Genomic DNA, 22,961 nt, shown 5'->3' with positions numbered 1-22,961 from the left:
GGTGCTGGCTGGTACCTGCCTGGCACTGCCTCATTGAGAGTATCAGTGGAAAAGTTGGCAGTTGGAGCTCAGGTGCTCAGCTGTGATCATGTATGATTTACACTGAAGTCCTTCTTACAGGCTGTGCATGAGAGCAAGGACCCTGGTGTTGAGCAGAAGAGAAATGGAGATGAAACCAGGCATCTTCATTTTGTAAAGCTGTCCCAGGAATTGCCTGGGACTGGGCTGAACTAGCTGGGAGGAAAGAGGGCTTTGCTTAGCACAAGAGAGCTACCTGAGCCGAGGAGATGCAGGGCTCATGTGACACAAGCCAGGAGGTTGGTTGCTGTGCTCCTGGGAATGGCAGCAGTGTCCTTGCCTCAAGCCATGTGAGGATGGAGAGGAACAGCAGGGACAGAAAGCTATTTCCTTGTACCCAAGAGGCAGGAACCTTTCTTCTCCACCTCAGCTGCTTGGGCTCTTCACACATCCCAGTCACTCATGGTGCAGGGCTCTCAGCTGGGCCCTGCAATCTCCAGTCCCTTCTAAGATCCACCCAGACCTTTCCCAAAAATCCAAGGGCCATGAGGGCAGGCAGTGTTGAGACAGGGAGGATAAAGCAGGCAGAGAGAAGAGAACCTTTCAGGGAAGAGCTTTTTTTAGTCAAAATATTTTCAATAAGTATTTGTTAATCAGTAAAAATTAAATAGTAATTTATTGAAATAAAAGCGAGATTCATGAGTGGAACATCAAATTGCCTGTCAAAATCAGACTTGCTAGTCTATGACACTGACAGAGGGTTGAGATAAAGAAATTGTACATTCATGCACAGACCTTTTCTTTGAAAGAATCTCAGTGAAGTAATAGGTAAATCCTCTGTAATGCATTAGTTCATATTTTTTACTTCACCCAGCTGACTTACACTCAGCCAAAACTTCCCTGAGGCAATTGTTATCACAGCAGTGATTAAAAAAAAAAAGAGGTACTATTTGATCTTTGCTCATCAGATACCTATCTTAAAAATTGTTTCCCATTGTTTACCTTCCTCCTATTGTTCCTTTTCCAAATATGCTTTGACAGAGCTTCAGGCCATTTTTTTTTACATTGTCTTTGAACACAACTTGATGATTTCTAGTACACCATCTGGGAAGATATAAAATTAAAAGTAATTCCAGCACTAAACTAACTAGTTTAAAAAATGGACTAACTCCTGGAAGTCTGGCAACTAGAATAAATAGTGTAGGGGAGACAATAATTGTAGCTCAGTAGCAATGAGAGACTGGACAGATAGGTTTCGTAACAGCAGAACTGTGTGTGGCCAGGGCTGTGGGGTCTCCCAAAAGGCAGTTCAGCCAGGCTCTGCTGGGGCTGAGACACTGCCCTGGCCTGGCTGGCGGGGAACACATGCAGGGCGAGGGAGCCCTGCAGCCCACGCTAGGCCTTGAAAGGAAAGGCAGAGAGGCAGGTGTTGGATGCAGGCTTGCTTTATTGCAGTGCAGGAAAGCACCCACTGCAGAAAGACACACAAGGCAGAGGCAGGCAGGTTGTCACCCCGGGCTTCAAGAGAGGTGTTCCTTCAGGCTTCTCCCAGGCGGTGGCTGTTGTGGAGACAAGCAAGTGCCCTGTGGGACGATGGTGGAGTTCCACATTTGGGCACTGGCAGGGGCAAGTAAGGGGAGATGAAACAAATGAAGAAGGAAACGAGAAGTTTAATTTATGGAGCTATTCTGACTCCACTGTATTAAGTGGAAGTCTTTGATGCCCTGCCCTTACTTAGGAGCTCAGTTGAGGACCAAGAATGTATCATGCATTTGCCAGTCATTCTTTAGTCAAGGGATATTTCTATTTTAGCAGGGCCCACAGCTGCCACGGCTGTACCTGCTGTACTGGTAGGAGTAAGGGCTGCAAGAGCCAGAACCATAGGATCTATCATAGCCATACAGGCCCCTGTAACCCAGGGAGCCCCCATAGTCATTCAGACCCCCATAGCCCAGGGAGCCATAACGCCCATAGCCAAGGGAGCTCCCATAGCCCCCAAGGACAGGTGCTCCAGAGGATCCCACAACTGAATCCTGTGGGAAGGAGCTGAGGATGGGGCCTGGGAAGGTGATGATGACTGGAGGTGGCTGGATCACAGTTGTAGAGTCAGCGCACTGACACACAGTTCATTCCCACTGTCAGCAAGGGGCTGGGGGCGGTTGATGCCACCAACAGCAGTGGAGCACAGGTCGTAGCAAGACATCTTGCAGGGGTGGAAGTCAATCTACAAAAGGTGATTTTACCAAGTACAAGACATTATTTACATATATAAAAGTGCTATAGAGTTCACTGACTTTCCTCAGAGAAGAGTGCTTTGAAGTACACCATTTTGCCCATGTCTATTAGAAATGAAAATTGAAGCAGAACAGCCAAATTATTTGCTCAGATGCTTTGGTGAGTCAGTGGATCAGCAAGGACTGGAACTCCAAGAATGGAGTGTGCTGTTATGCATGATTTCATGACTCTAACTTTTCATTCCCACTGATCTCCTTTGTGCTGAGCCTTGTCAGAACAGGGATTATAAGTCATTGTGTATTAGGATTTGCTCAGTAACTTGTTTGATGAGACGATTACAAAGGAATTGCAAAGATTATTGTCCCCAGTTTCCAAACATTTAATCAGGGCAATGAGATATTTATGACTAACTTAACAACACAGTGTGTTCATTACGGGCCCCGAACTCTTTTGAAAAAGTCTCACCCCAAACAACTTGACCCCATCAACATGAAAAACCCAGTGCTTTGCCTGTCAGCTCCTTAAGTTGCCTCCATGATCCCTCTTTCTCTTAATTAAATAAATTTCTTACAGAGCATTTTCAACAGCTCTCAATTCTTCTGTGCCCTACTGTATCTAAGCCAGTGCCTGATCTCTGGTAGTATTCATGCCCATTTATCTTGAATTAATGTAAAAGCACTTTGAGTGATCTGTAATAGAATAAACTGGAGAAGGTCTGCTTCTAAGCTCAGCATTTCCCTGTGAACCATAAAGATTTAAACTTTTTCAAATAATTTCCAGTTACCCATATAAACAAACAGAGAAGAGGAATGCATATTGAACTAGTCACATCATTTCTTCAGCTGTTGGAAGTAACCTAATAATGAACTTAATTTTCTGCCATATCAAGAAACTTAGTTTTCTTTGAAATTAAATGCCAACCCTGAATGCAGAGAATAGCTGTCCATAATACTTTTAATCATTTTTGTAAGCTTCATCTTTTCACCTAAAATTTTACCCACTAGATCTTAATGGAAGATACCATCCTAGATTAAATTGTACAGCAAAGAGCTATTCCAATAGCTGTAAAGAGCAGAATCAGACTTACCCAATTCACTGAGAAGAACAAGCAAAGAGAAGAGGTTGGAAGAACCCTGAGTGGAGAGAACTTTTATACAGTTCAGACTGCCTGAGGCATGAGAAGCTGGTTTTGTGAACGTGGATCTAATTAGTTGATACAGCACATTTTTTGTATTGATAGCTCCGCAAAGCGATGAAATTGTTTCACTTTGTTTTTGTTTATTACTTGATTTCAATTATCATGTAACATAACACACGCATTACATCATGTAAGGTTCTTTCATCTAAGAGTCATGGGTGAAATTAATGCATCTTTCATCCTAAAACATGATTCATGAAATTAATATCAGTTTTCTATTCTCTTTGGAGTTGCACCACGTAGTAAGCGGCTTATACATAGATATTCTTCTTTTGCTGTATTATATGACAGTCAGACATTTATCGGAAATAACCTGCTGTGAGGTGTTTCTTTTGAAGTCCCTTACATAAGTTTTCTCTCTTCTTAAGGACAAAATACAGTCTATCATTAAATCCTCAGCAAGGTGGGCAATATTTTTTCTGTGATTAGGTTTATTTCTGAGATGTGATACAATTCATATTGGAGTCCATGGAGGATTCTCAGTACTCTGTGAATCAAATTATATTGTGAGCATTCCTGAACACACAGTGGCAGATGTCCAAAACAGCCTTAGATTTTATCTCACCCCCAAACTACAGCTTAAAGGTTGTCCTGGGTTCAGCTGGGATAGAGTTATTTTTTTTTACAGGAACCTGGGAGGTGGGGGGCATAGCCGGGGGCAGCTGACCTGAACTGGCCAAGGAGCTATTCCATACCATGTGACATCATGCTCAGTATATAAATGGGGAGCGGGCCGGGGGGTGGGCGCTTCTTTTCGGTGGGGGAAGTGGCAGAGCGTCGGGTCCCGGGTGGTGAGCAGTTGCACTGTGCATCACTCTTTTTGTATACTTTTTCATTAGTACCGTTGTTGTTGTTGCAATTTCTTTGTGTTGTTCCAGTAAACTGCCTTTATCTCAACCCTCGAGGTTCCAGTTTTGGTTTTTTTTTTTTCTCTCCTCCGTCTTCCCCCCATCCCACCGGAGGGGGGCAGGAGGAGTGAGCAAGCAGCCACGTGGTCCTTTGTTACCGGCTGGGCTGAAACCACGACAAAGATGAATTTAGTTCTGAAAGGAGAGATATTTATAGTTTTAATGCTCAAGATCAAAAGCTCAAAATAATCAAAGTGTACATTGAATTAATATCTAAATTTTTGATTTACTGAGATAGATGTGTGTTTTTGTAGAAGTTATATAGGAGAACCCCCAAATTTAACTGTATTAGAAAAAAAGAAAAACTTTCTTTTTTGAAGGAAGGAGAGCTGTGAAGTGAGATTTCAGAGTAACAGGCTAAGCCACAGTCTAATAACATTATCAACTCAATAAATTCATCCCAGAATATGCAATTATTACTGGTGTCCCACTTGCTCATCTTCTATGTGTTATCTCTGCCCTTCTTCTGTAATGCCTGCAGGTACATTGAACTGGCTCCTTTTGGCTGTTCAAAACTGCTCAGACCTACTGCTTAAATCAAAGACCATTCACAGGTCTTAAAGGATTCCTGCAGGTCTTGTTTCACCTGTGTATCCGATAGATAAAAGCAACCTTTTAGACATCAAAGTATCTAAAGTGTCATCAAAAAGTGGACAGATTCCCAGTGAATTTCTGAAATCATAAGCAGTCAGGGATACTCAAAACTTTCAGCTCAGTTTGATCCACAAGTTTGAGAGGGTGCATTTTCCTGAAGTTTCCTTTAATTTCTAGCTTGCTTCTCAGTCATCCTTGATCCTGGTCTACAACCGATCTTGCAGCTAACCCCATCTTTGATGGCATCTTTCAATAGAGAGCAATTATGAGGTGGAAATCTGCTGGGAAAGGCAGGTGCTGGCTTTTGCTGAGGTTTCTTTCTTTGTTTATGCCATTATTGTAACACCATATCATTATCATGGTTATCATAATCATCAACACGGTTATCTTCAGACCACATATTATTTCTAAATTATGAGCTTTTCCAAATCTAGAGATACGTATGCAGATTTCCTGAGCTATAATACAGAAAAAAGCCATCTCAAAGTTTTACAAGAACATTCCAAGAGATTTTCAAATACCTCATGAGCATCCATTACTAGCTTGTACATACTGTGTCATAATTATATAAAAAGTATGCCTGGATGCATACACCCTCCTATTATAAGCGATTATCACATTAAAATAGGTAAGTTAAGGTCACTTGGATCTTTCCCTTAATCAGTTCATTGTTTATTACACTTTTTGGATCTTCCAGATTATTGTGTTTGCATTGAGTAGCTGGAGGTAGAAGTGCGCCAAGTCTGCAGAAAGAATGTTTTTACCCTTGTTATTTGTCTCCAGCCTTCATTTGAGATAGTATAATCAACATTATACCTTGAGACAAAATGGGATTTATTTTACTAAGAGATCTGTAGCTGGACAAAAGAAATTACTGTCCTCCTGGCATCCTAATTATGCGGGACTCTTAAATCAAGTCAGCTTACTTCCTCCCCTAATGCTAAAGAGAGCAATGGAATACAAAAGTAATTCCACACATAAAGCCTGGAGATAATAGAAAGGTCTGTGGTGGAGTGTGCATGTCACGCTATGTGTGGGTTTGAAGTGCCTGCAACCCACAAGTAATAAGCAAAAACAATTTCAGCACTTTGAGGAACTACCTGTTCTACAATTTGGGGTTGGTACCTAATTATGAACTCACACATAGGATGCCTAATGTCCTCCAGGCAACCAACAGCTGTATAAAAGCTCTTTGCATTAAGTCTTTCTATCCACTCCTCACACCTTTCTCACCTTCGTGAATTGGGTAAGTCAGATTTGTCTCAAACTTCGCTAAACTTAACTTGCTGTCAAGAACTCTTGATTTTAACTCAGGACCAAGTCCTCTCCAGTTACTGCCAGGCTGACAGTGATCTCTAGATTATTTGCTGCTGGAAATAATGTTTGGTTTCTCATTTGTTACTAGGTCCTGTAAAGATAGGCTGCAGAAGAAGGGTATATCAAGCAGTTTTAAATCCCAAACTTGTAACATTTTAGCTTGCCAAAGAATTCCTTGACTATTTTAGGAAGTAAAGAATAATTCATATGCATGGTTGTATATGGCTGCATTTAGCAGAGTTCTGCTGAGTTTTTAACAGGAAAGATCAAACTTATCAAGTAGAAAACGTCAACTAATAACGATGTAATACTATCAAAAATAGCTCATCTGGAAATACCAAAGACACAATTGAAAAGTACACTACTTAGTCATACTGAAGTCAAAACTAGCCTCCAGATTACACTGCTAGGAAGAACAGTAATAGAAAATATGTTTACTTCCCAGATTTGTTACTGAGACCCTGTTGGACTGCTTCATCATAACCTAATGTTTGATATTTCTTTAATGTTAACATAAATGACCATGTTTTAGACTGACTTCCATCCTTGCAAGATGTCTTGCTACAACCTGTGTTCCACCTCTGCCTGCGGCGTCAACCGCCCCCAGCCCCTCGCTGACAGCTGCAATGAGCCGTGCGTCCGTCAGTGCCCTGACTCCACAACTGTGATCCAGCCACCCCCTGTTGTCGTCACCTTCCCAGGCCCCATCCTCAGCTCCTTCCCACAGGATTCAGTTGTGGGATCCTCTGGAGCACCTGTCCTTGGGGGCTATGGGGGCTACAGCTCCCAGGGCTATGGAGGCCTGTATGGCTATGGGGGCTCCTCCCTGGATTGTGGGGGTCTGTATGGCTATGGGGGCTCCCTGGGTTACAGGGGCCTGTACGGCTATGGTAGATCCTATGGTTCCGGCTCTTGCAGCCCTTACTCCTACCAGTACAGCCGTGGCATCTGCGGGCCCTGCTAAATCCTACAGAAATATCCCAAGTGAGCTATAACAACAAATGAGATGTGATGGTTTCACAGCTAAAGAGATCTGAACCTCCACTGCTCTGTTCCAAGACCACAGAGCTGTATCCCTTCAGCCCCCTTTGAATTTCTCCTCTTCTACTTCCAGTTTCTGCCTTAATGCTTCTCCCATGACATTTCCATGTTGCCTAGGGTAAACATGTAACAAAGTTGCTCAAAACAGTTCCTGTCTGTTCAAATCAACAGCTAAGACTCAGGAAGGAAAAAAAAAAAAAAAATCAATCACATGTGAATGTATCCCTGACTGGAGAACTGTACTTGGAGATTCTGAAAATGTATTTCTTTTCTCACTATCATTAAAAGTTTACTGCATCAAAGTTGTCATGTTCTGGTATTCTCTTCTCATGTTTTCACCCTTATTATTTGTCTTGGGAGAAATCTAACCTGTGCAGCTGTCAATAACAGTTTAAACTATGAAGTTGAACATCCTGCCCCAAAAAAACAGGGATTTTAAGTGTACAAAAGCAGCACAAAGCCCTCAGCACAGAAGGAACTACTGTCCTGCCGTCCCCATTTTTCAGATAAAGATTCTTGAAATTTTTGAAGAATTTGGCTTCTTGGTGGTACATCCACTGGTTACAGATTAGTAGTGGTAGAGAAATGAAATGGTAGATTACTAATTTTAAACCCTTTCCTAAAAAACATTAGACTTTAGTAAGAATTTCTTCCAGGTAACTCTTTGATTCATCTCCTTGAACTTCAGGATCTCACTCAAATAATTAAACTCCATCCTCAGTAATAGTCTCTGCAGAAAGTTGAATTAATATTCTGTCAACTCCTTAAAGAAAGTTTTCTGGGCCATACAAGGGAACTTTTAAATCTGAAGTGTGGGTAATGGTCTTTCTGTATAATAATGAAATCTAAGGTGTTGGATGTTTTTTGACAGAAAAACAGCTACTCCATACAGCTACACCAAGGGCTAATTCATCTATGCCAGCAAGAACAGCTGGAACAGATAGAACAGAGTTATAGTGCCTGGAAAGCTTAAAAGGTAGAAAAAGTCATAACCCTGTATACATATCCTCAACACTGTTGTTGTGTTTCCCAATTCCTTCTGCCTGGGAAACCCTCACAACAGAAACCCCCATTTTCAGCTGCTCTAACTTTCAGCCTCTCCCACAATAGTCCTCATCTAAAAGGTCTGTTAGATAGTCTACTCACCCCTGAAGAGCTCTTTTCCTTGTCGCAGCTCCAATCCTCTCCCTCTCAGCAGCTCTGTGCCAATACCCTTTACCACCCTCTCCCCACCTCCCTAAATCCCTTCTGACTCAGGAGCATCCCTCCCACCTGAGGGCCTCATCTGCCACTCTTTTGCCCATAATTTACTTTGAATCCAGCCTCAGCTGAGCCACCAGCTCTACTCCTGCTATGATCCGCAAAGATGTTCAAGTAGTTCATTAGAGAATGGAGGTTTAGTGTGGTTTCTTTCTAAACATAATGTTATTGCTGTAACCCAGATCAGCTGTGGAGGAAGGATTCCTGCCCCAAATGGGTGCACTGAGTGCAACAAAGAGTGATTGACTTTACTGATAGCTGGGCCATTTCAGCTGTGTTTTTGAAGTCTGAGCTTCAACCTACGTAAGGATTTGAGTTTCCCCATTTGCAGAGAGGAAAGTTGTATATCCATAGCAGAAGAAATTAAAACTAAAAGTTGATTTGTTTGATGCAGAGTAGAATCACTTTAATGAGAAATAAACATTCACAGAAAAGCATTGTAGAATATCAAGAATATGCATCAGAGTGGAGGCTGTTCCTTCTGTAATTGTTCTTCTTCAGTTGGACAGTGAAGTGCCATTTTATAAGAATATAAATTACTTGTTTTATCCTACCCATTATACACATAGATGGAAAAGACCGTGAGTAGAGGGTGAAGAAATTAAGGATGTGCAGTGTGCTCCCAGCTCTGTTGCAGTGGGGTGGCAGTGATCAGGACTTCACAACAGCTCCCTTGGGACCACTGCTGTGGATCAAGATTGTATCTCCCAGTTGCTGGTTAGTCCTTACTCAGGGGGTATTTCTGTAGGATTTAGCAGGGCCTGCAGTGGCCATGGCTGTACCTGTTGGACCAGGAGGAGTAAGGGTTGCAATAGCCAGAACCATAGGGTCTACCATAGCCATACAGACCCCCGTAACCAAGAGAGCCTCCACAGCCATACAGGCCCCCACAGCCCAGGGAGCCGTAGCCTCCATAGCCATATAGACCCCTATAACCCCGGGAGCCATAGCCCCCATAGCCATACAGACCCCCATAGCCCCGGGAGCCATAGCCCCCAAAGCCATACAGGCCCCCGTAGCCCCGGGAGCCGTAGCCCCCGTAGCCCCCAAGGACGGGTGCTCCAGAGGATCCCACAGCCGAATCCTGTGGGAAGGAGCTGAGGATGGGGCCTGGGAAGGTGACGACAACAGGGGGTGGCTGGATCACAGTTGTGGAGTCAGGGCACTGACGGACGCACGGCTCATTGCAGCTGTCAGCGAGGGGCTGGGGGCGGTTGACGCCGCAGGCAGAGGTGGAACACAGGTCATAGCAAGACATCTTGCAAGGATGGAGGTAAGCTGCAACACACACTAATGATTAGACTAAGTAGAAGACAAAGACTTCAAAATTCAACAGTTTACATTAAAATAATGAGTCAAGTACAAGTAAATAAATTGATTTCCCACTTTGCAATCATAATCCTCTTTTTTCAAAAATCAGATTTTCGAAAACTCTCTAGAAGATGTCTACGCATACAGAAGCATATGGGAAATGTTATGCCTACCTCTGAAAGTGGTGTCCCTCATGAATATCCTGCAAAGAACTTAGATATATTTGTACACGTTAAACTGAACATTGAGAAGCAAAAACAGAGAAAGCAAAGTGACTTTGTCCAAGGTCATCTGATGAGTCAGTAGGAGAACCTGGATTTGGGTTCAGCAGGTTTACATGAGATGTAGTTCATGAATATCTTAATTACAGTAGCTTCTTCTTCCCACTCATCCCAATTTTGCTGAGAGTTGTAGGAACAACAGATTATAGGATTGTGACTGCCCAGATTGCTCAGAAAGCCATTTGACAAGACAACAAAGGACAGATGGTAGCATTATTATCCCAACTCCCACCTATGCAGCTACTGTATGGATACAGCCTGGACAATTTCAATATAAATAGTGTTTTAGTCCCTAATGTCTTTCAAAAAACTCATTTCAGATTATTCTTCCCAGGACAAACCAGGACTCCTTGATAAACCCAAGAATTCAGCCTATATTCTCCCCTCTAAATTTAGTTATTTTCTCCAAGGGTGATTTCACTCTTCTCCACTCACTATGTCCTGGAAGTCCTTAGAAGGGTTCTGAGAAAGAACATGAAAGCAAGAAAGTAAAGGACAGCCAGAAGATTTGCTGTACTGGGACAACACACACAACTTTCTCGAATATATTGCTTGTTCATCTCAGATTGCATGAATGGCTGCAGTGGTGATGCCCTTATTCAATGTTGAACCTCATATGCAAACTTTAGAATAGGTTAAATGCATTGAAGTAAGAATTATAGAATATCTCCAGTTGGAAGGGACCCATAAGGATCTTTGAGTCCAACTCCCCCCTCCTCCCAGGACTACCTAAAACTAAACCAGGTGACTAAAAACATTGTCCAGTTGCTCCAGGGTCCAGTGTTTCTGACACTGAGAACTCCTCAGAGCCCCACGCACCAAATAGGGGTGTATCTGCCACCCCAGAGGCAGCATTAGAATCTCTGTCCCAAGGCAATGCAGATACACTCGACAGTATGGTTGGTGGACATTAACTGAAGTTGAAACCAGCAATAAAAAGATACACTGATAGCAACAGAGAAGAATCAGACTTACCCAAGTCACCAAGAAGTCAAGGGAAGTGTTTGGAAGAGCTATGAGATGGAAGAGCTTTTATATTGCAGCAGCTGGAGGTACAAGAAGAGCATTGGTTGTCCAGCCCAATTTCAGGCACATGTAACTCATCAAGGTGATGAAATTGCTGTGTTCATTACTGGAGTTTATGAGTCCTTTCAAATCTGTTTGTAATAAGGACCTAAACATCACTTTAGCTTATAGAGAATTCTTTCATTTTGTAATGACTTGGGGAAAATTAATACCTGGCATTATTTCAGTCACTTCCTTGAAATTACAACAGAAATTATTAAGCCAGGTCCTCCTGTATTAACAACTGGAGAGTGTCTCATGGGTTTATCAGAATTACAAACTGCTGTCACAGGCAGGATTTTTGTTTAAGTACATATAATTCACATTACAACCTGCCAGGACAGAAGTTAAAAACTGTCAATATGATATTCAGGAAGGTTGGGGGTGGTTTCTGCGTGTTTAGTTTCCCCACCAACGGTTGGGGGACACAGCACCCTTGGGAGTCAATTATGTTTTCCAGTAGTATTTGACACTGGCTGTAATGGGCACAATTCAGCTCAGAAGAGCAGCAGCAACTCCCGGGACCTGCAACATGTGCTTTAGTCTCTAAATAGGGCTTATGTGGAAATTGAAATTTAAATTTGACAGAAAAAATGGTGAAATCCTTTGTTTTGGAGTGCTGGGAACTCTTTTCATGCAGATGTGAGCTGAATCAGTTTCTCCATTCATCAGTCACATAAACAGTTGTATTCTCTTATAAAAATGTGTAGGGCTAAGTCTGTAGAATTTCACATAGCAGATGGAGAGGAAGCCTTTATCTTCCTGAGGCTTGCTTTTGTTTTTTTAAGAGATAAACAAGGAATGAATTTCTGAAGTTAACTAAAGCTACTAAGGGATTGGAGATCCCAAAGAGACTTTTTCCAGGTATTGTTGGTTTGATGTTGTCAGTACAAAGATGGTACTTAAGAATATCTAATAGGCCTGAGGAAACCTAAGCTTTTTCAGTACAAATGGATCCTCTGGTGCAAAAATTGAAATGTGACAGAAGTGCTTTGAATTACTGACTGATTCTCAGGACTTATGACCTCCTGTAACACACTATTGTTGCTGCAAGCCATAAATCCAGAACAGGGCTGAGCTGGCAGTTTCTGTGAACAGGGAACAATTATGAACTTGGAATGCACCATGCAAAACAAAGGCTGGTTCTTCCCTTGTTTACAGATGTATTATTTTAATACTGAAGGCTCTGTGCCATAGATTATCTCTAAATTATGAGGTGGGTTTCTCAGCCTTTGAGGTGGTTAGAAGTTTTTTTGGACAGTAATATTTTCAAGCTTCCAGAAAGCAAGTCTCTTCAAATGCCATGAACTATTCACTAATGGTTTGAGAATGCATTCTTACAATCAGATTAAAGACATGTGCCTGGATTTAGGTGCCTAGCAATTATGGAATGACATCACATTAAAATATGTAAGTCAAGGTATTTGTGTCCTTGGTATAATCAGTTAATGGCTGAAAACTGGGGATTTGTGGATCTTCAGTTTTTTTCAGTGTAGAAGTATAGAATGAAATATAAACTTTTAAATAAATCCAGCATTTCATAAGCTGTATAATCAGTGTATCTTTATAATTTTCAGTTGCACATCAGAGCACAGAAACAGAGGATTTAATTATTTTCTTGAGATGTTACAATTCTATCAATGATCATCCTTTATCTGTGTAAATGATTTCTCTGTCTCTATCATAGCATATCTCCAGAGAGCTTTAGCAAGTTGCTACTCATCATGTTTCATTTAATTTCATTTCTCAGTAGTCTCCAATATTGCCTGATCTGAAGATGGACATATAAATGGATCCCTGAAGGCTTTGTATCAGGAAACGGAAAACTGGAAAATGTGGGTGACAAATGCTTCACAAAGAAAGTGCCTTGTAATCTTGAGTACAGAAAGGGTAAGTATTAGTTTGCCTCTAGACTCCAACCTGTGTTGAAATACAGTGAGAGACCTGTTAGAAAAAAATGAGTAGTTTAAAAGGAGGTTCTATCTCCACCTTCTGCTTAAAATTGTTCAAAGGACTTGCCAGCGTTTGAGAAAAAGACAGGGAGAGTAATCCACAGCTGAATGCACAACAAAGAAAGTAGGAGTTATTTCCCCAAGTCCCTTATTCATTAGACGAGGCCAGCATTTTATTCAGAAGCAAAAGCCGAACAATAGAAAACCATTTAAGGACCATAGGATGTTTTCTATGGCTTCCTTTGGGTGCAGAATTGGTCTTATATTAAGTAGCTGAGAGTGCAAATGATAAAGATAAAAATGACGACCCCAAAGTTGCTTTAATGGAACTCCATTTCATCTGCAGGTATCTTACAGCCTGGATTTAATGGAAAAATCTGTGCACATCAGCTGACAACAGCCATGCAGTGAGCAGCCAAGTTTTGCCATTAATAATGGACAAGCTAAGGAAGAGCGTTAGTATAATTGTTGTTGTAACGCCAAGGATGTGAATGGAATGATAACAGGAATGAATATGACATTTAACCATTCAAGGTGAAAGAGGCTTCTGTGATGAAATGTATCTATGATATTTCATGAGACTTTGAACCAACAAATAAACAAATAGTCAGCAAAACTTTGAGGACCTATGTGTCATATTAGTTTCATGTTTGCCCCAATTATGCACATGAACAAATTGCACCTTAGGTGATCCCCATGATCTAGGGAACTGTATAAAAGCTCTTCCAACTCAGGGCTCTTCATTCCACCTTACTTGCTTTATTCACCTCTGTGAAAAGGGTAAGTATCATTCTATGTGATCTCTTTCCTAAAATTCTGGTATCTCTTTTCTGCTGGTTTTAATTAAGGTCAGAATAATCCATAAGTATTCGAAGATTCTTAGTAATGTTGGATTATTTCACTGTGAATTTATTTTTCTTACTTGGTGTTGGACATCCATGTATTCGGGTTTAAAATGGTAAAACTATGTTTTTCAAAAATTATTGTTTCCTGTTAATACAAATTTGAGCTATCAAAGCAGCTTCCAAAGCATCATCAGAAAGCTTGTTCAATCACTGGGAATTTTTTAAAGATTTTGCATGTGAGTTTTTGATATGTGTCTATGTATATGCATGTGTTTGTTGAGGGGACAAGCTTAACCAGAAAGAATATAGAAGTATTGCCTAAAGAAGTATTGGAAAACAGAGATGAAACTAGGAGATCCTAACCTACCCTTTACTTTGTCCATGCTTTGAGCAAGGAGTTGGACTAGATGACCTCCAGAAGTCTCTTCTAATCTAATATTTTATTGGTTCTAGTGGGGAAAAAAAATTGTTTACAGGCAGTATTCCTAGTCCTTCCATGGGATCCTATGGTGAAAGTCTTTCTGAAGAGCTCAGATCCCAACATACTTATCTGCAGTAGAAACCTAGCCCTTGTTATCTGAGTGTACCAGTTTCCCACCTGGGAAATCAGACAAATAATCTTTTCACCCACCCTGTGGCCCCCAAACTACTTTGCAACCGCTTCAGGGCAGGGAATGCCTTATTTAATCTGTGTTTATAGCAGGTTCAGCATACTGGCAGCATGACTTTAGCTCCTGCTTCTGGAAGCACATTGCAAGTCAATATGACAGAGTTGTTCTTCCGGCTACCCATTAATTTACCACAGGAGTTTTGCTGGTTGTCAGGTCACACTGTTTTAGCTAGTATAAAACAAACATGAAATGACCTTTCAGATACAGACGTTGTAAGAGTGGCTGCAAAGTATAGCGGAAGTAATTTACAAAGTAAAGATAATATTTTTGCAGTGTTTGGCAGGGGCGTAGAACAAAGAACTACTTCATAAAGGGAACCAAGTAGAAGAAATTAGGAATGAGACCATAAAAGAGATGACTGATCAGTGTGCAATCTGGGCAATGGTGATTTACAAGAGGGAGAGAGACCTCATGAAAAATACTGAAGAAAAAGAAGGACAATCAAGACCTGAAAGATAAAGCCATTATTTTAGTCCATGTGTCCAAATTTCAAACTCTTTTTCCCACTGAATTTGTGTCTTTCGTTTACTCCCCAGTGTGTGTTGCAGCTTACCTCCATCCTTGCAAGATGTCTTGCTACGACCTGTGTTCCACCTCTGCCTGCGGCGTCAACCGCCCCCAGCCCCTCGCTGACAGCTGCAATGAGCCGTGCGTCCGTCAGTGCCCTGACTCCACAACTGTGATCCAGCCACCCCCTGTTGTCGTCACCTTCCCAGGCCCCATCCTCAGCTCCTTCCCACAGGATTCGGCTGTGGGATCCTCTGGAGCACCCGTCCTTGGGGGCTACGGGGGCTACGGCTCCCGGGGCTACGGGGGCCTGTATGGCTTTGGGGGCTATGGCTCCCGGGGCTATGGGGGTCTGTATGGCTATGGGGGCTATGGCTCCCGGGGTTATAGGGGTCTATATGGCTATGGAGGCTACGGCTCCCTGGGCTGTGGGGGCCTGTATGGCTGTGGAGGCTCTCTTGGTTACGGGGGTCTATATGACTATGGTAGACCCTATGGTTCTGGCTATTGCAACCCTTACTCCTCCTGGTCCAACAGGTACAGCCATGGCAGCTGCGGGCCCTGCTAAACACAACAGGAAAATCCACTGAATAAAGTACAAGTAAAAAACAAAATGCAGATTCACCAGTGAGCAGATGAGTGACAGCTTTGTTAAAGCACTCACAAACCCTGTTCAGTGCAGTGCTTTCTGCATGCTCTGCACCTCTCCTTTTTTCCCTTTGAATTTTTTCCTGGTATTGTCATGGGTTCAATTCCTTACTATCTTCTACTTTATCATACTTGTGACTGAATGCAGTGAGACTTTTAACAGCATCTTTCAAAATGTGTTTGTCTCTGACATCTTGGATACACATTCTTAATATTGCAATGTATTTTTGTTCTTTTCATTCTCATTAAAATTCTGTTGCATCATTTAAAATAAGTGTGTTGTGGTTTTGTGTTCTCATCCATTCTGAATTTGCCAACTTTTCTGGATAAAGCTGCCTGTTGTACATACGGCTGTGATAATATTGTGCAAATCTTGCCCACATAGTGAAAATCTCCATGAGGAGCCCTTGCTAGGCCTGTTTCACCACTGAATTGCAACAACATGGTCACAACGTGCTGTCCATAGATGAACAGCAGCCTTCTCTACAAATACTTTATTAGACTCCCCATTCACGAGTTTGAGTTTGTGCGATAATTCTTTGAACTACAAGTGACTATTCACACACTGAAAGTTAAGCTCTTACTTATTCCACTGCAGACTTCTAATCCAATGTTGTACATGTAATTACACCTCCACCGCTCGTAATGGAAGATTGGTGACTGATATTAAGTGAATTTCAGATTCTGTGTTTCTCTAGCACAGACCAGCCTAGATCCATGCTATTAAATTGTCTCGCTCTCCAAAATTCTGGCTGTGTGCAGATGATGCTTCCTCAAAACCACAATAAGGACCATGTGCATAATTTCACAGTATATCAGACTGAGTTTGTGGGTTTGGGACTTCTTTGGTTCTGTTTAAGTTATGTATACATTAAATATAAATAAAATTTGTGTATATATTATATAGGTAGCCTAAAAACGAACAAAAATACTGCACTGTACATGGCATAGCTTTTTAAGTTATCAGTAAAGCATGTAACCATCTTCTGATTCAAGCAGATGCTTATCTCGCAAGATAGTTTTCTTTATGTGGTTCAGCTGCCAAAAGATCTTAGGCTACATATTTTACTACAGTAAAAAGGATGGCTAAGCATAACATAACAATGTTCAGAGGACATCCAACTAGATACTGAAGGCAGAATATGAAAAAAGAAAGGCAAGATCTGCTGTGCATGCCCAGCTCCACTCTCTGTAACTGGACAGTGCTTAAAGCACACTTCTCAGCACGTGTTACCTAAAAAGTCAGCTATAAATCTTCCTTTTATTTGTTTTTATTTAGTTGCCTCTGGTAAATTTAATAGCTTTTCCAGCAAGAGCCACAGTTTCCACAGCGGTATCCAGTATCAAAACAGCCAGAAGGGATGTTCTACTTGCTGCCAGGTCCTAAAAACCTGTAAGAAAATCTGTTGTGATAAAGACTACTATAACAAAAGCTCCCATAACAAAAGGAGGCCCTAAGTATGGGTGCTAACAGAGATCCCACTATCCTGTCCTGAAGGAAGGAACTAAGCACCTGGGCTGGTAAGGTGATGACAATGGATGGTGGCTGAGCCAGTGCCCTCAGGTCAGGGCAGTCAGCTCCTTGCAGCTATGGGCACTGGTGCTGGACGTGAATTGGCCGAGTGGAAACATGACTAAATATAAGTGTAACACAGCACAAATTCCCCTGGAGCAGGAAGAAAAGCTTAGATCTCATGGAAGTGGGAAAGGCACAGAAGTCTGGATCCTCTGCAACACTAATTTAGTTCCAGATCCATCTCACCTAATTGTAGCTACCCCGCCAACATCTACTTGCTGCTGTGGATGTAATTCCTCAAATTTGTATACGCCCTGTAAGAAAAATGACTTTTAAGTGATGGTTAATCACTACTTAGTGGAAACACAGTAATATAGGAGGTCACATGCTTCCTCAGACAAATGGTAGCTCTTATACTCTACCTTGTCTCTGATAAAAGTCAGTTCCAGGTGGTCTGAAGTTTAGTGTAAAAATCCTGATGCTATGCATTATTGAATGAATTGTCCAAAGGCTCACCTAATTCCTAACACCCTGGAGGCCCTTTTTGCTGTGGATAAGAAAGCTTTGCTTACATGACTTTCAAGCTTTGGCTTTCTTCCATACAAACTAATTTGAAACAGCAGCTGGAAGACCAAGTAATTAACTACCAAGAGGACATATCCTCTGTTAAACATGGCTGTGACCGAGGCCTTTGTGGTGCAGGAGTACAGAGCAGTTTGTAGGGCTGCAGTCTGGGGTTTTGGTATCTGCTTAGCAGATTATAACCCTGAGATCTGAACTAGTGGAGAGTGACAGGTCCTATATAATCCATTGTGGAAAATACCAGCTTAGACCTTAAAACTGCATATAATATTGCCTCCTCATAAATGCAAAAGAGGACTAATTTAAATTTATGGAAAAAGAACAGTCTGATATCTAGAAAATAGCTGGCTCTGGGAAGAAGAAGGCAAGAGAAGTAAATAAAAGGCAGTTTTGAGGAGGCACTTATACATTTCCCCAAACTGCCTGAAGAACCTGAGACTCCCATTAACACCAACCCATGCTTATCACACATGGTTCACCTCAAAATGTTGAAACAGCTTTGCTCAATATTTATGTTTATTAGTTGATTCAAATTCTCATGCTGCACGAAATGCAAATTACAAAACAAATATTTCTTTCATCTTAGCACTTAATTGGTGAGATTTGTTCCTGGTAACATTCCATTAAATACATTAGAATGACAGGAGGAGTTATGTTGGCTTCATTTATTTACCTCTTCTTTTATTGGTTGACATAATGATGGTGGCTCAAATGTTAATCATGATTGCCATCTGCTTTCATATGCAGGTTTTCTTTCCATGCTTCCTTACCCATGGTAGATAAAGTATAATTGATATAAAACATGGTGTCTTTCTTGTGAAATCAGCAACCCATCTATGAAGTTCGAATTAAGATTTCCACAGGACCATCCCGCTCATTTAAGGGAAAAATCAAAAAATACATTACAAAGTACCTTTAAAATAATCCAGACTCATGCCTTGTCTCCCAGACTACCCAGTTGTACCATTTCTTCACATTTTAGAGGTAAATTCACTGGTCACAACAAAGGTAAACAGTTTTTTAGCCAGACTACAGGCAACTTGTTAAATATATTTTTTTAGGAAGATGAGCATGTGTTTAAAACAGAGAAGAAAAGATAGACCACTCACAGTTAGGCTAGGAAAGTCCTGGGAAAAGCTTTCAAAACATGAGGACAGAGGCAGATATTGCAGATTTTTGTGCTACAGACACTGAAGGGGATATGAATTAATACAACATCAGCACTGAAGGAGCTTATAAACAAACTTAAGCAAATAAATAAAAACCTAAATTATAAAAGAAAATCAACTCAAATCCTAAGGTTAGAAATCATGAACTGGTAAAGGGAACGGGAAGAGTGCTCTTGACCAGTACAATTTAATAAAATTTCACCCATATTTCAAAATGCTGGGCTGCTTGAATCCAACCACATACTTATATTATAATAATGATGCACCACTTCATGCATAAACCACTAAGGAGTGTTGGGAAGTGCTTAAAAACACACACAAAAAATATTTGAAGAACCTTTGTATTATTGCTCTTGTGATCCCCTAGGGCTATCTCAAAGTTTGGAAAAAAGAACCTGATAATTTAAGTATAACTTCTGGTAGAAATGTTGCAGTGTTTATTATTTAACAAACAACCCATCCATAGGCAAATGAGGATTTCTGAGGCTGGACCAGGCACTGTTTATTACACAGCATTTTAGAATATGGGAATATGGGTAGGACACATCTCATCAAACCTTCCTTATCAGTTGAGCTTGTTGTCTGTCTCCATACTCAATGAAAGCAAAATAGTTATGTTTTGAGGGTGATACCAATTCTGGTAAGGTAAATGTCTGAGACAAGATGAATTGTCTTGCAGAAATTCTTGTCCCTCCCCATGAAGTATTGGGGAAGCCTGAGTAATTTCAAGTGACAAATCACTTGAAATTTTGGCAGGCAAGGGCTCTGCAACAATATGCACTTTGCAGGTGATGTTCTGCTAGTCAGGAAAGAAAGAAGAGGAAAAAAAGAATCCATTGTTGCAATAACTATTCCTTGGATAATTCCATTGCTTTTCCTGCCACTTACCCAGTAATTCTGGGAAAGAAGCACTCAAAAATTGTTTCTGTGACATCCTCCAGCGAAACGTTGGTTCAATTCCTTTGTAAGGTGAAGGAGTAGATCTAAGGGCAAACTACACTCCATCATATGAACAAAAAGAAAGAGAAGACAGAGACTGAATGAATGCAGTGGTGGACAGAAACATACGATTTCACAAAGAAACTGAGAAATTTGCACTTGCTTCACCACTATCTTGTGTTACCTCCTCCTTTAGAGCTGTGCAATGTCAATACAGAGTAGCTAGTAACTATTAATCTGTTTGAATTTGCAGCCATTTTATATTGCTGAACCTGGGAGATAATCTCTGTGCCTTTGCAGATTCCAGGTGAAAAATAAGGAAAAAATAGTTATCCCTTCAGAGAAAACTTTAGCCTTTGGTTTAAACACTGTTTCATGTACTAAAATACTATGTTTTCTGCAGGTCTGGCCAAGCAGCAAAGAAAACTCAGAATTTCTAAATCAAAGACCATTAGACAACGTCTGTGATTACCATAAGTACAGGACCTCTCTCATGTTTTGTGGCTGTGGGTGGGAAAAGGATCAGAAGGTGTCTTCCATCTCAGTGAACATTTCATTGCAAAATGTGTGAGTAGATTAGATTACAGTCTAGATCTAGAACACTTAAATACAAACATGTATATGACAGCAGGTTATAGCTCTGATTAAAATCATTACGCGAAGTTAATGAAGGAAATGCTAAATAAATAGAACCAGTTTAAAACATCCTGCAATGCCAGTGAGCAGGGTGGAATGATACCAGCAATGAAGTTGGTCAATTAGGCTTCAAGATGAAAGAGAACTAGGAGCTGGAATGTGCATATCATGCTATTCAGAGATTTGGGGTGATTTTGCAAACTGCAAGCGAAAACAGTTTCATCACTTTGGGAAGTTCTATGTGCTTCAAATTTGGGCTGGTTGGTGATTATGACTTCATGTGTACAGTGTGCCTCAGATCCCCCCCAGGCAATCTGAAGCACTGTATAAAAGGAGCAGGTACACAGAAGTATTCCATCTCCCTCTCCTGTGTACTATCCTCTACATCAGGTAAGTCTGATGCCATTTCATTTCTTTCTAAATGCCAAAATGCCTTTGCACTGGAGCTTAGAATACTGTTCATTAATATTATATTTGAAATTTTAGGACTATTTTTTAATTCTCTTTCTTTTTCTCTCTTTTTTTTTTTTAAGTATATTGGCAAGTTGTGTTACTGGTAGGCTTTAGAAGACAAGACCAGGGTTTGAGGCATTTATTTCACTGTAATTCATATTTGGGCATTCTTGTACTGTTAGCAGATTGAGAATGTAGGATGGCATAAGCTTTAAAATGCAGAATTCTCCTGTACCATTTCAGTTTATGGCTGAATCAGAGACACATGGCCATATCCTAAGTTGTTTAATGACCCAGCTGAAGGAAGAGCATTATCTACATGGGGATTTTATTGCAAAATAATCCTAGCTTGTATTTAGTTTTTATAGATAGGTAAAAACTAAATCCTGCTTATTTTAAACCCTAGTTATTTTCACCAGAGATAATAATAAGGGAAATATGCTAGTGGTCTGATCCAGTGTGTTTGATATATGTCCGTTTGTAAATCCAGATCCAGATTAGCTGTTCAGTTACACTGAGTTCAATGATTTGATTCTCTGCGTTTCAGGGCTACTTTATAAACAAAATAATATTTCCTTTTTTTTTAACTGGAAAAACTGCTAAGCCACAAGCTTTTGTGACCAGACATTTAACTGAAATGGCAGTTTGCAAACCGCATTTTTGTCTGATGAAGGAAATCAGCTCCTTACATTTTACCAACCTGCTCCACACTCTATATGAAATTACACTGCTATGCCAAGAGTATTTGGTTAGAAATATTTTATAGGGTACATGTACATATTACATCAAGTATATGAATCTATCCTCAGGCTCAAATGCTTTGGGGTTTACCAGAGAGATTACAGAGATTAAAAGAGTGTAGAACTAAAAGGGAACAACTGAAAGTATATTACCCCAAAGAGCTTAAAAAGAAACAGGGACCAGGAAAGGAGGAGGAAATGCATGGTTAAAGCAGTACTGGGTTCTTGACTCCATCCCATCTCTCCCAAGACAAAATCTGCTTCTGTCCCATTTGGTCTAACAAGGAGGTCAGCTCTGGTGTAGCTCCTGCAGCTCTTGGTTTTCAATCCGCATTCACCAGGGACAAGTGCTGGGTTTTTAGTAAAAAATGTGCTGCTAACACTCTGTTCCTCTGGGAGGGAATGCGAGTTAAAAAAAAAAAAAGAAGCAGCAACTTCAGAAGGCTTGGCAAATGTGACAAGTGCAGGGATTACTGGATGGGGAAGATCAGAGCAATGTTGATTGACAGGAAAGTGTGTGAACAGTGTCATCAATTTTACTAATGCATATGGTGATCATTTTGCCTGTTCCCCAACAACCCAGCACCAAACCTTGACCTGTCATTCCAGTAGATCGTGTGCTTTGTTTTTACACAGCTCTGTGCTCTGTGTTTCAGGATCACCTTCATCCAAGACAGAAATGTCTTGCTACAACCTGTGCCCCACCACCAGCAACATCTCCTGCCCCCAGCCCATTGCTAACAGCTGCAATGAGCCATGTGTCCAGCAGTGCCCCGACTCAACGGCCTTCATCCAGCCGCCCCCTGTCATCGTCACCTTCCCCGGCCCCATCCTCAGCTCCTTCCCCCAGCAAGCCGTGGTGGGGTCCTCCGGAGCACCCACCTTTGGGGGGTCCCTTGGCCTGGGGGGCCTCTACAGCTCCAGGAGCCTCTACGGTTATGGGGGCTCTCTGGGATATGGCGCCCAATGTGAATATGGGAGTTCAGCCCTCTCCACACTCAGCAGCAGCTACTGCAGCCCATACTCATCCCGCCGGTACAGCCAGCTCCTCCGCAGCAGCTGTGGGCCCTGCTAA

At 41.3% G+C, this 22,961-nt stretch overlaps 5 protein-coding genes across 6 annotated transcripts; 3 read left to right on the top strand and 2 right to left on the bottom strand.

Moving 5' to 3' along the window:
* Nucleotides 1–1,826: 1,826 nt before the first annotated feature.
* Nucleotides 1,827–2,221, bottom strand: LOC104829704 (scale keratin-like). Its single transcript, XM_010564150.1, is given in 2 exon segments — nucleotides 1,827–2,137; nucleotides 2,140–2,221. Coding segments are annotated over 2 exon segments (393 nt in total).
* Nucleotides 2,222–6,823: 4,602 nt separating this feature from the next.
* On the top strand, nucleotides 6,824–7,234 carry LOC104829703 (scale keratin-like). The gene has a single exon (XM_010564149.1). It carries the CDS (start codon nucleotides 6,824–6,826, stop codon nucleotides 7,232–7,234), a length of 411 nt encoding a protein of 136 aa, XP_010562451.1.
* A 2,088-nt stretch (nucleotides 7,235–9,322) lies between these two features.
* LOC104829702 (scale keratin-like) lies at nucleotides 9,323–9,829 on the bottom strand. Its single transcript, XM_010564148.1, has one exon. It carries the CDS (start codon nucleotides 9,827–9,829, stop codon nucleotides 9,323–9,325), a length of 507 nt encoding a protein of 168 aa, XP_010562450.1.
* A 5,435-nt stretch (nucleotides 9,830–15,264) lies between these two features.
* On the top strand, nucleotides 15,265–15,771 carry LOC104829701 (scale keratin-like). 2 transcript variants are annotated; one of them, XM_010564147.1, is made up of 2 exons: nucleotides 15,265–15,638; nucleotides 15,729–15,771. In XM_010564147.1, the coding sequence occupies exons 1-2, from the start codon at nucleotides 15,265–15,267 to the stop codon at nucleotides 15,769–15,771; spliced, it is 417 nt and encodes a 138-aa protein (XP_010562449.1). The 2 variants fall into 2 exon arrangements, with proteins under 2 accessions (XP_010562449.1, XP_010562447.1); XM_010564145.1 differs by having other exon boundaries at nucleotides 15,265–15,771.
* A 6,794-nt stretch (nucleotides 15,772–22,565) lies between these two features.
* On the top strand, nucleotides 22,566–22,961 carry LOC104829700 (scale keratin-like). Its single transcript, XM_010564144.1, has one exon. The coding sequence runs from the start codon at nucleotides 22,566–22,568 to the stop codon at nucleotides 22,959–22,961; it is 396 nt and encodes a 131-aa protein (XP_010562446.1).

This window comes from Haliaeetus leucocephalus, unplaced genomic scaffold, assembly GCF_000737465.1.
Source record: "Haliaeetus leucocephalus isolate CR32 unplaced genomic scaffold, Haliaeetus_leucocephalus-4.0 Scaffold175, whole genome shotgun sequence".
NCBI classification, from domain to species: domain Eukaryota; kingdom Metazoa; phylum Chordata; class Aves; order Accipitriformes; family Accipitridae; genus Haliaeetus; species Haliaeetus leucocephalus.
The sequence above is the reverse complement of the archived record's forward strand: the minus strand, read 5'-3'. Positions and strand labels throughout refer to the sequence as shown.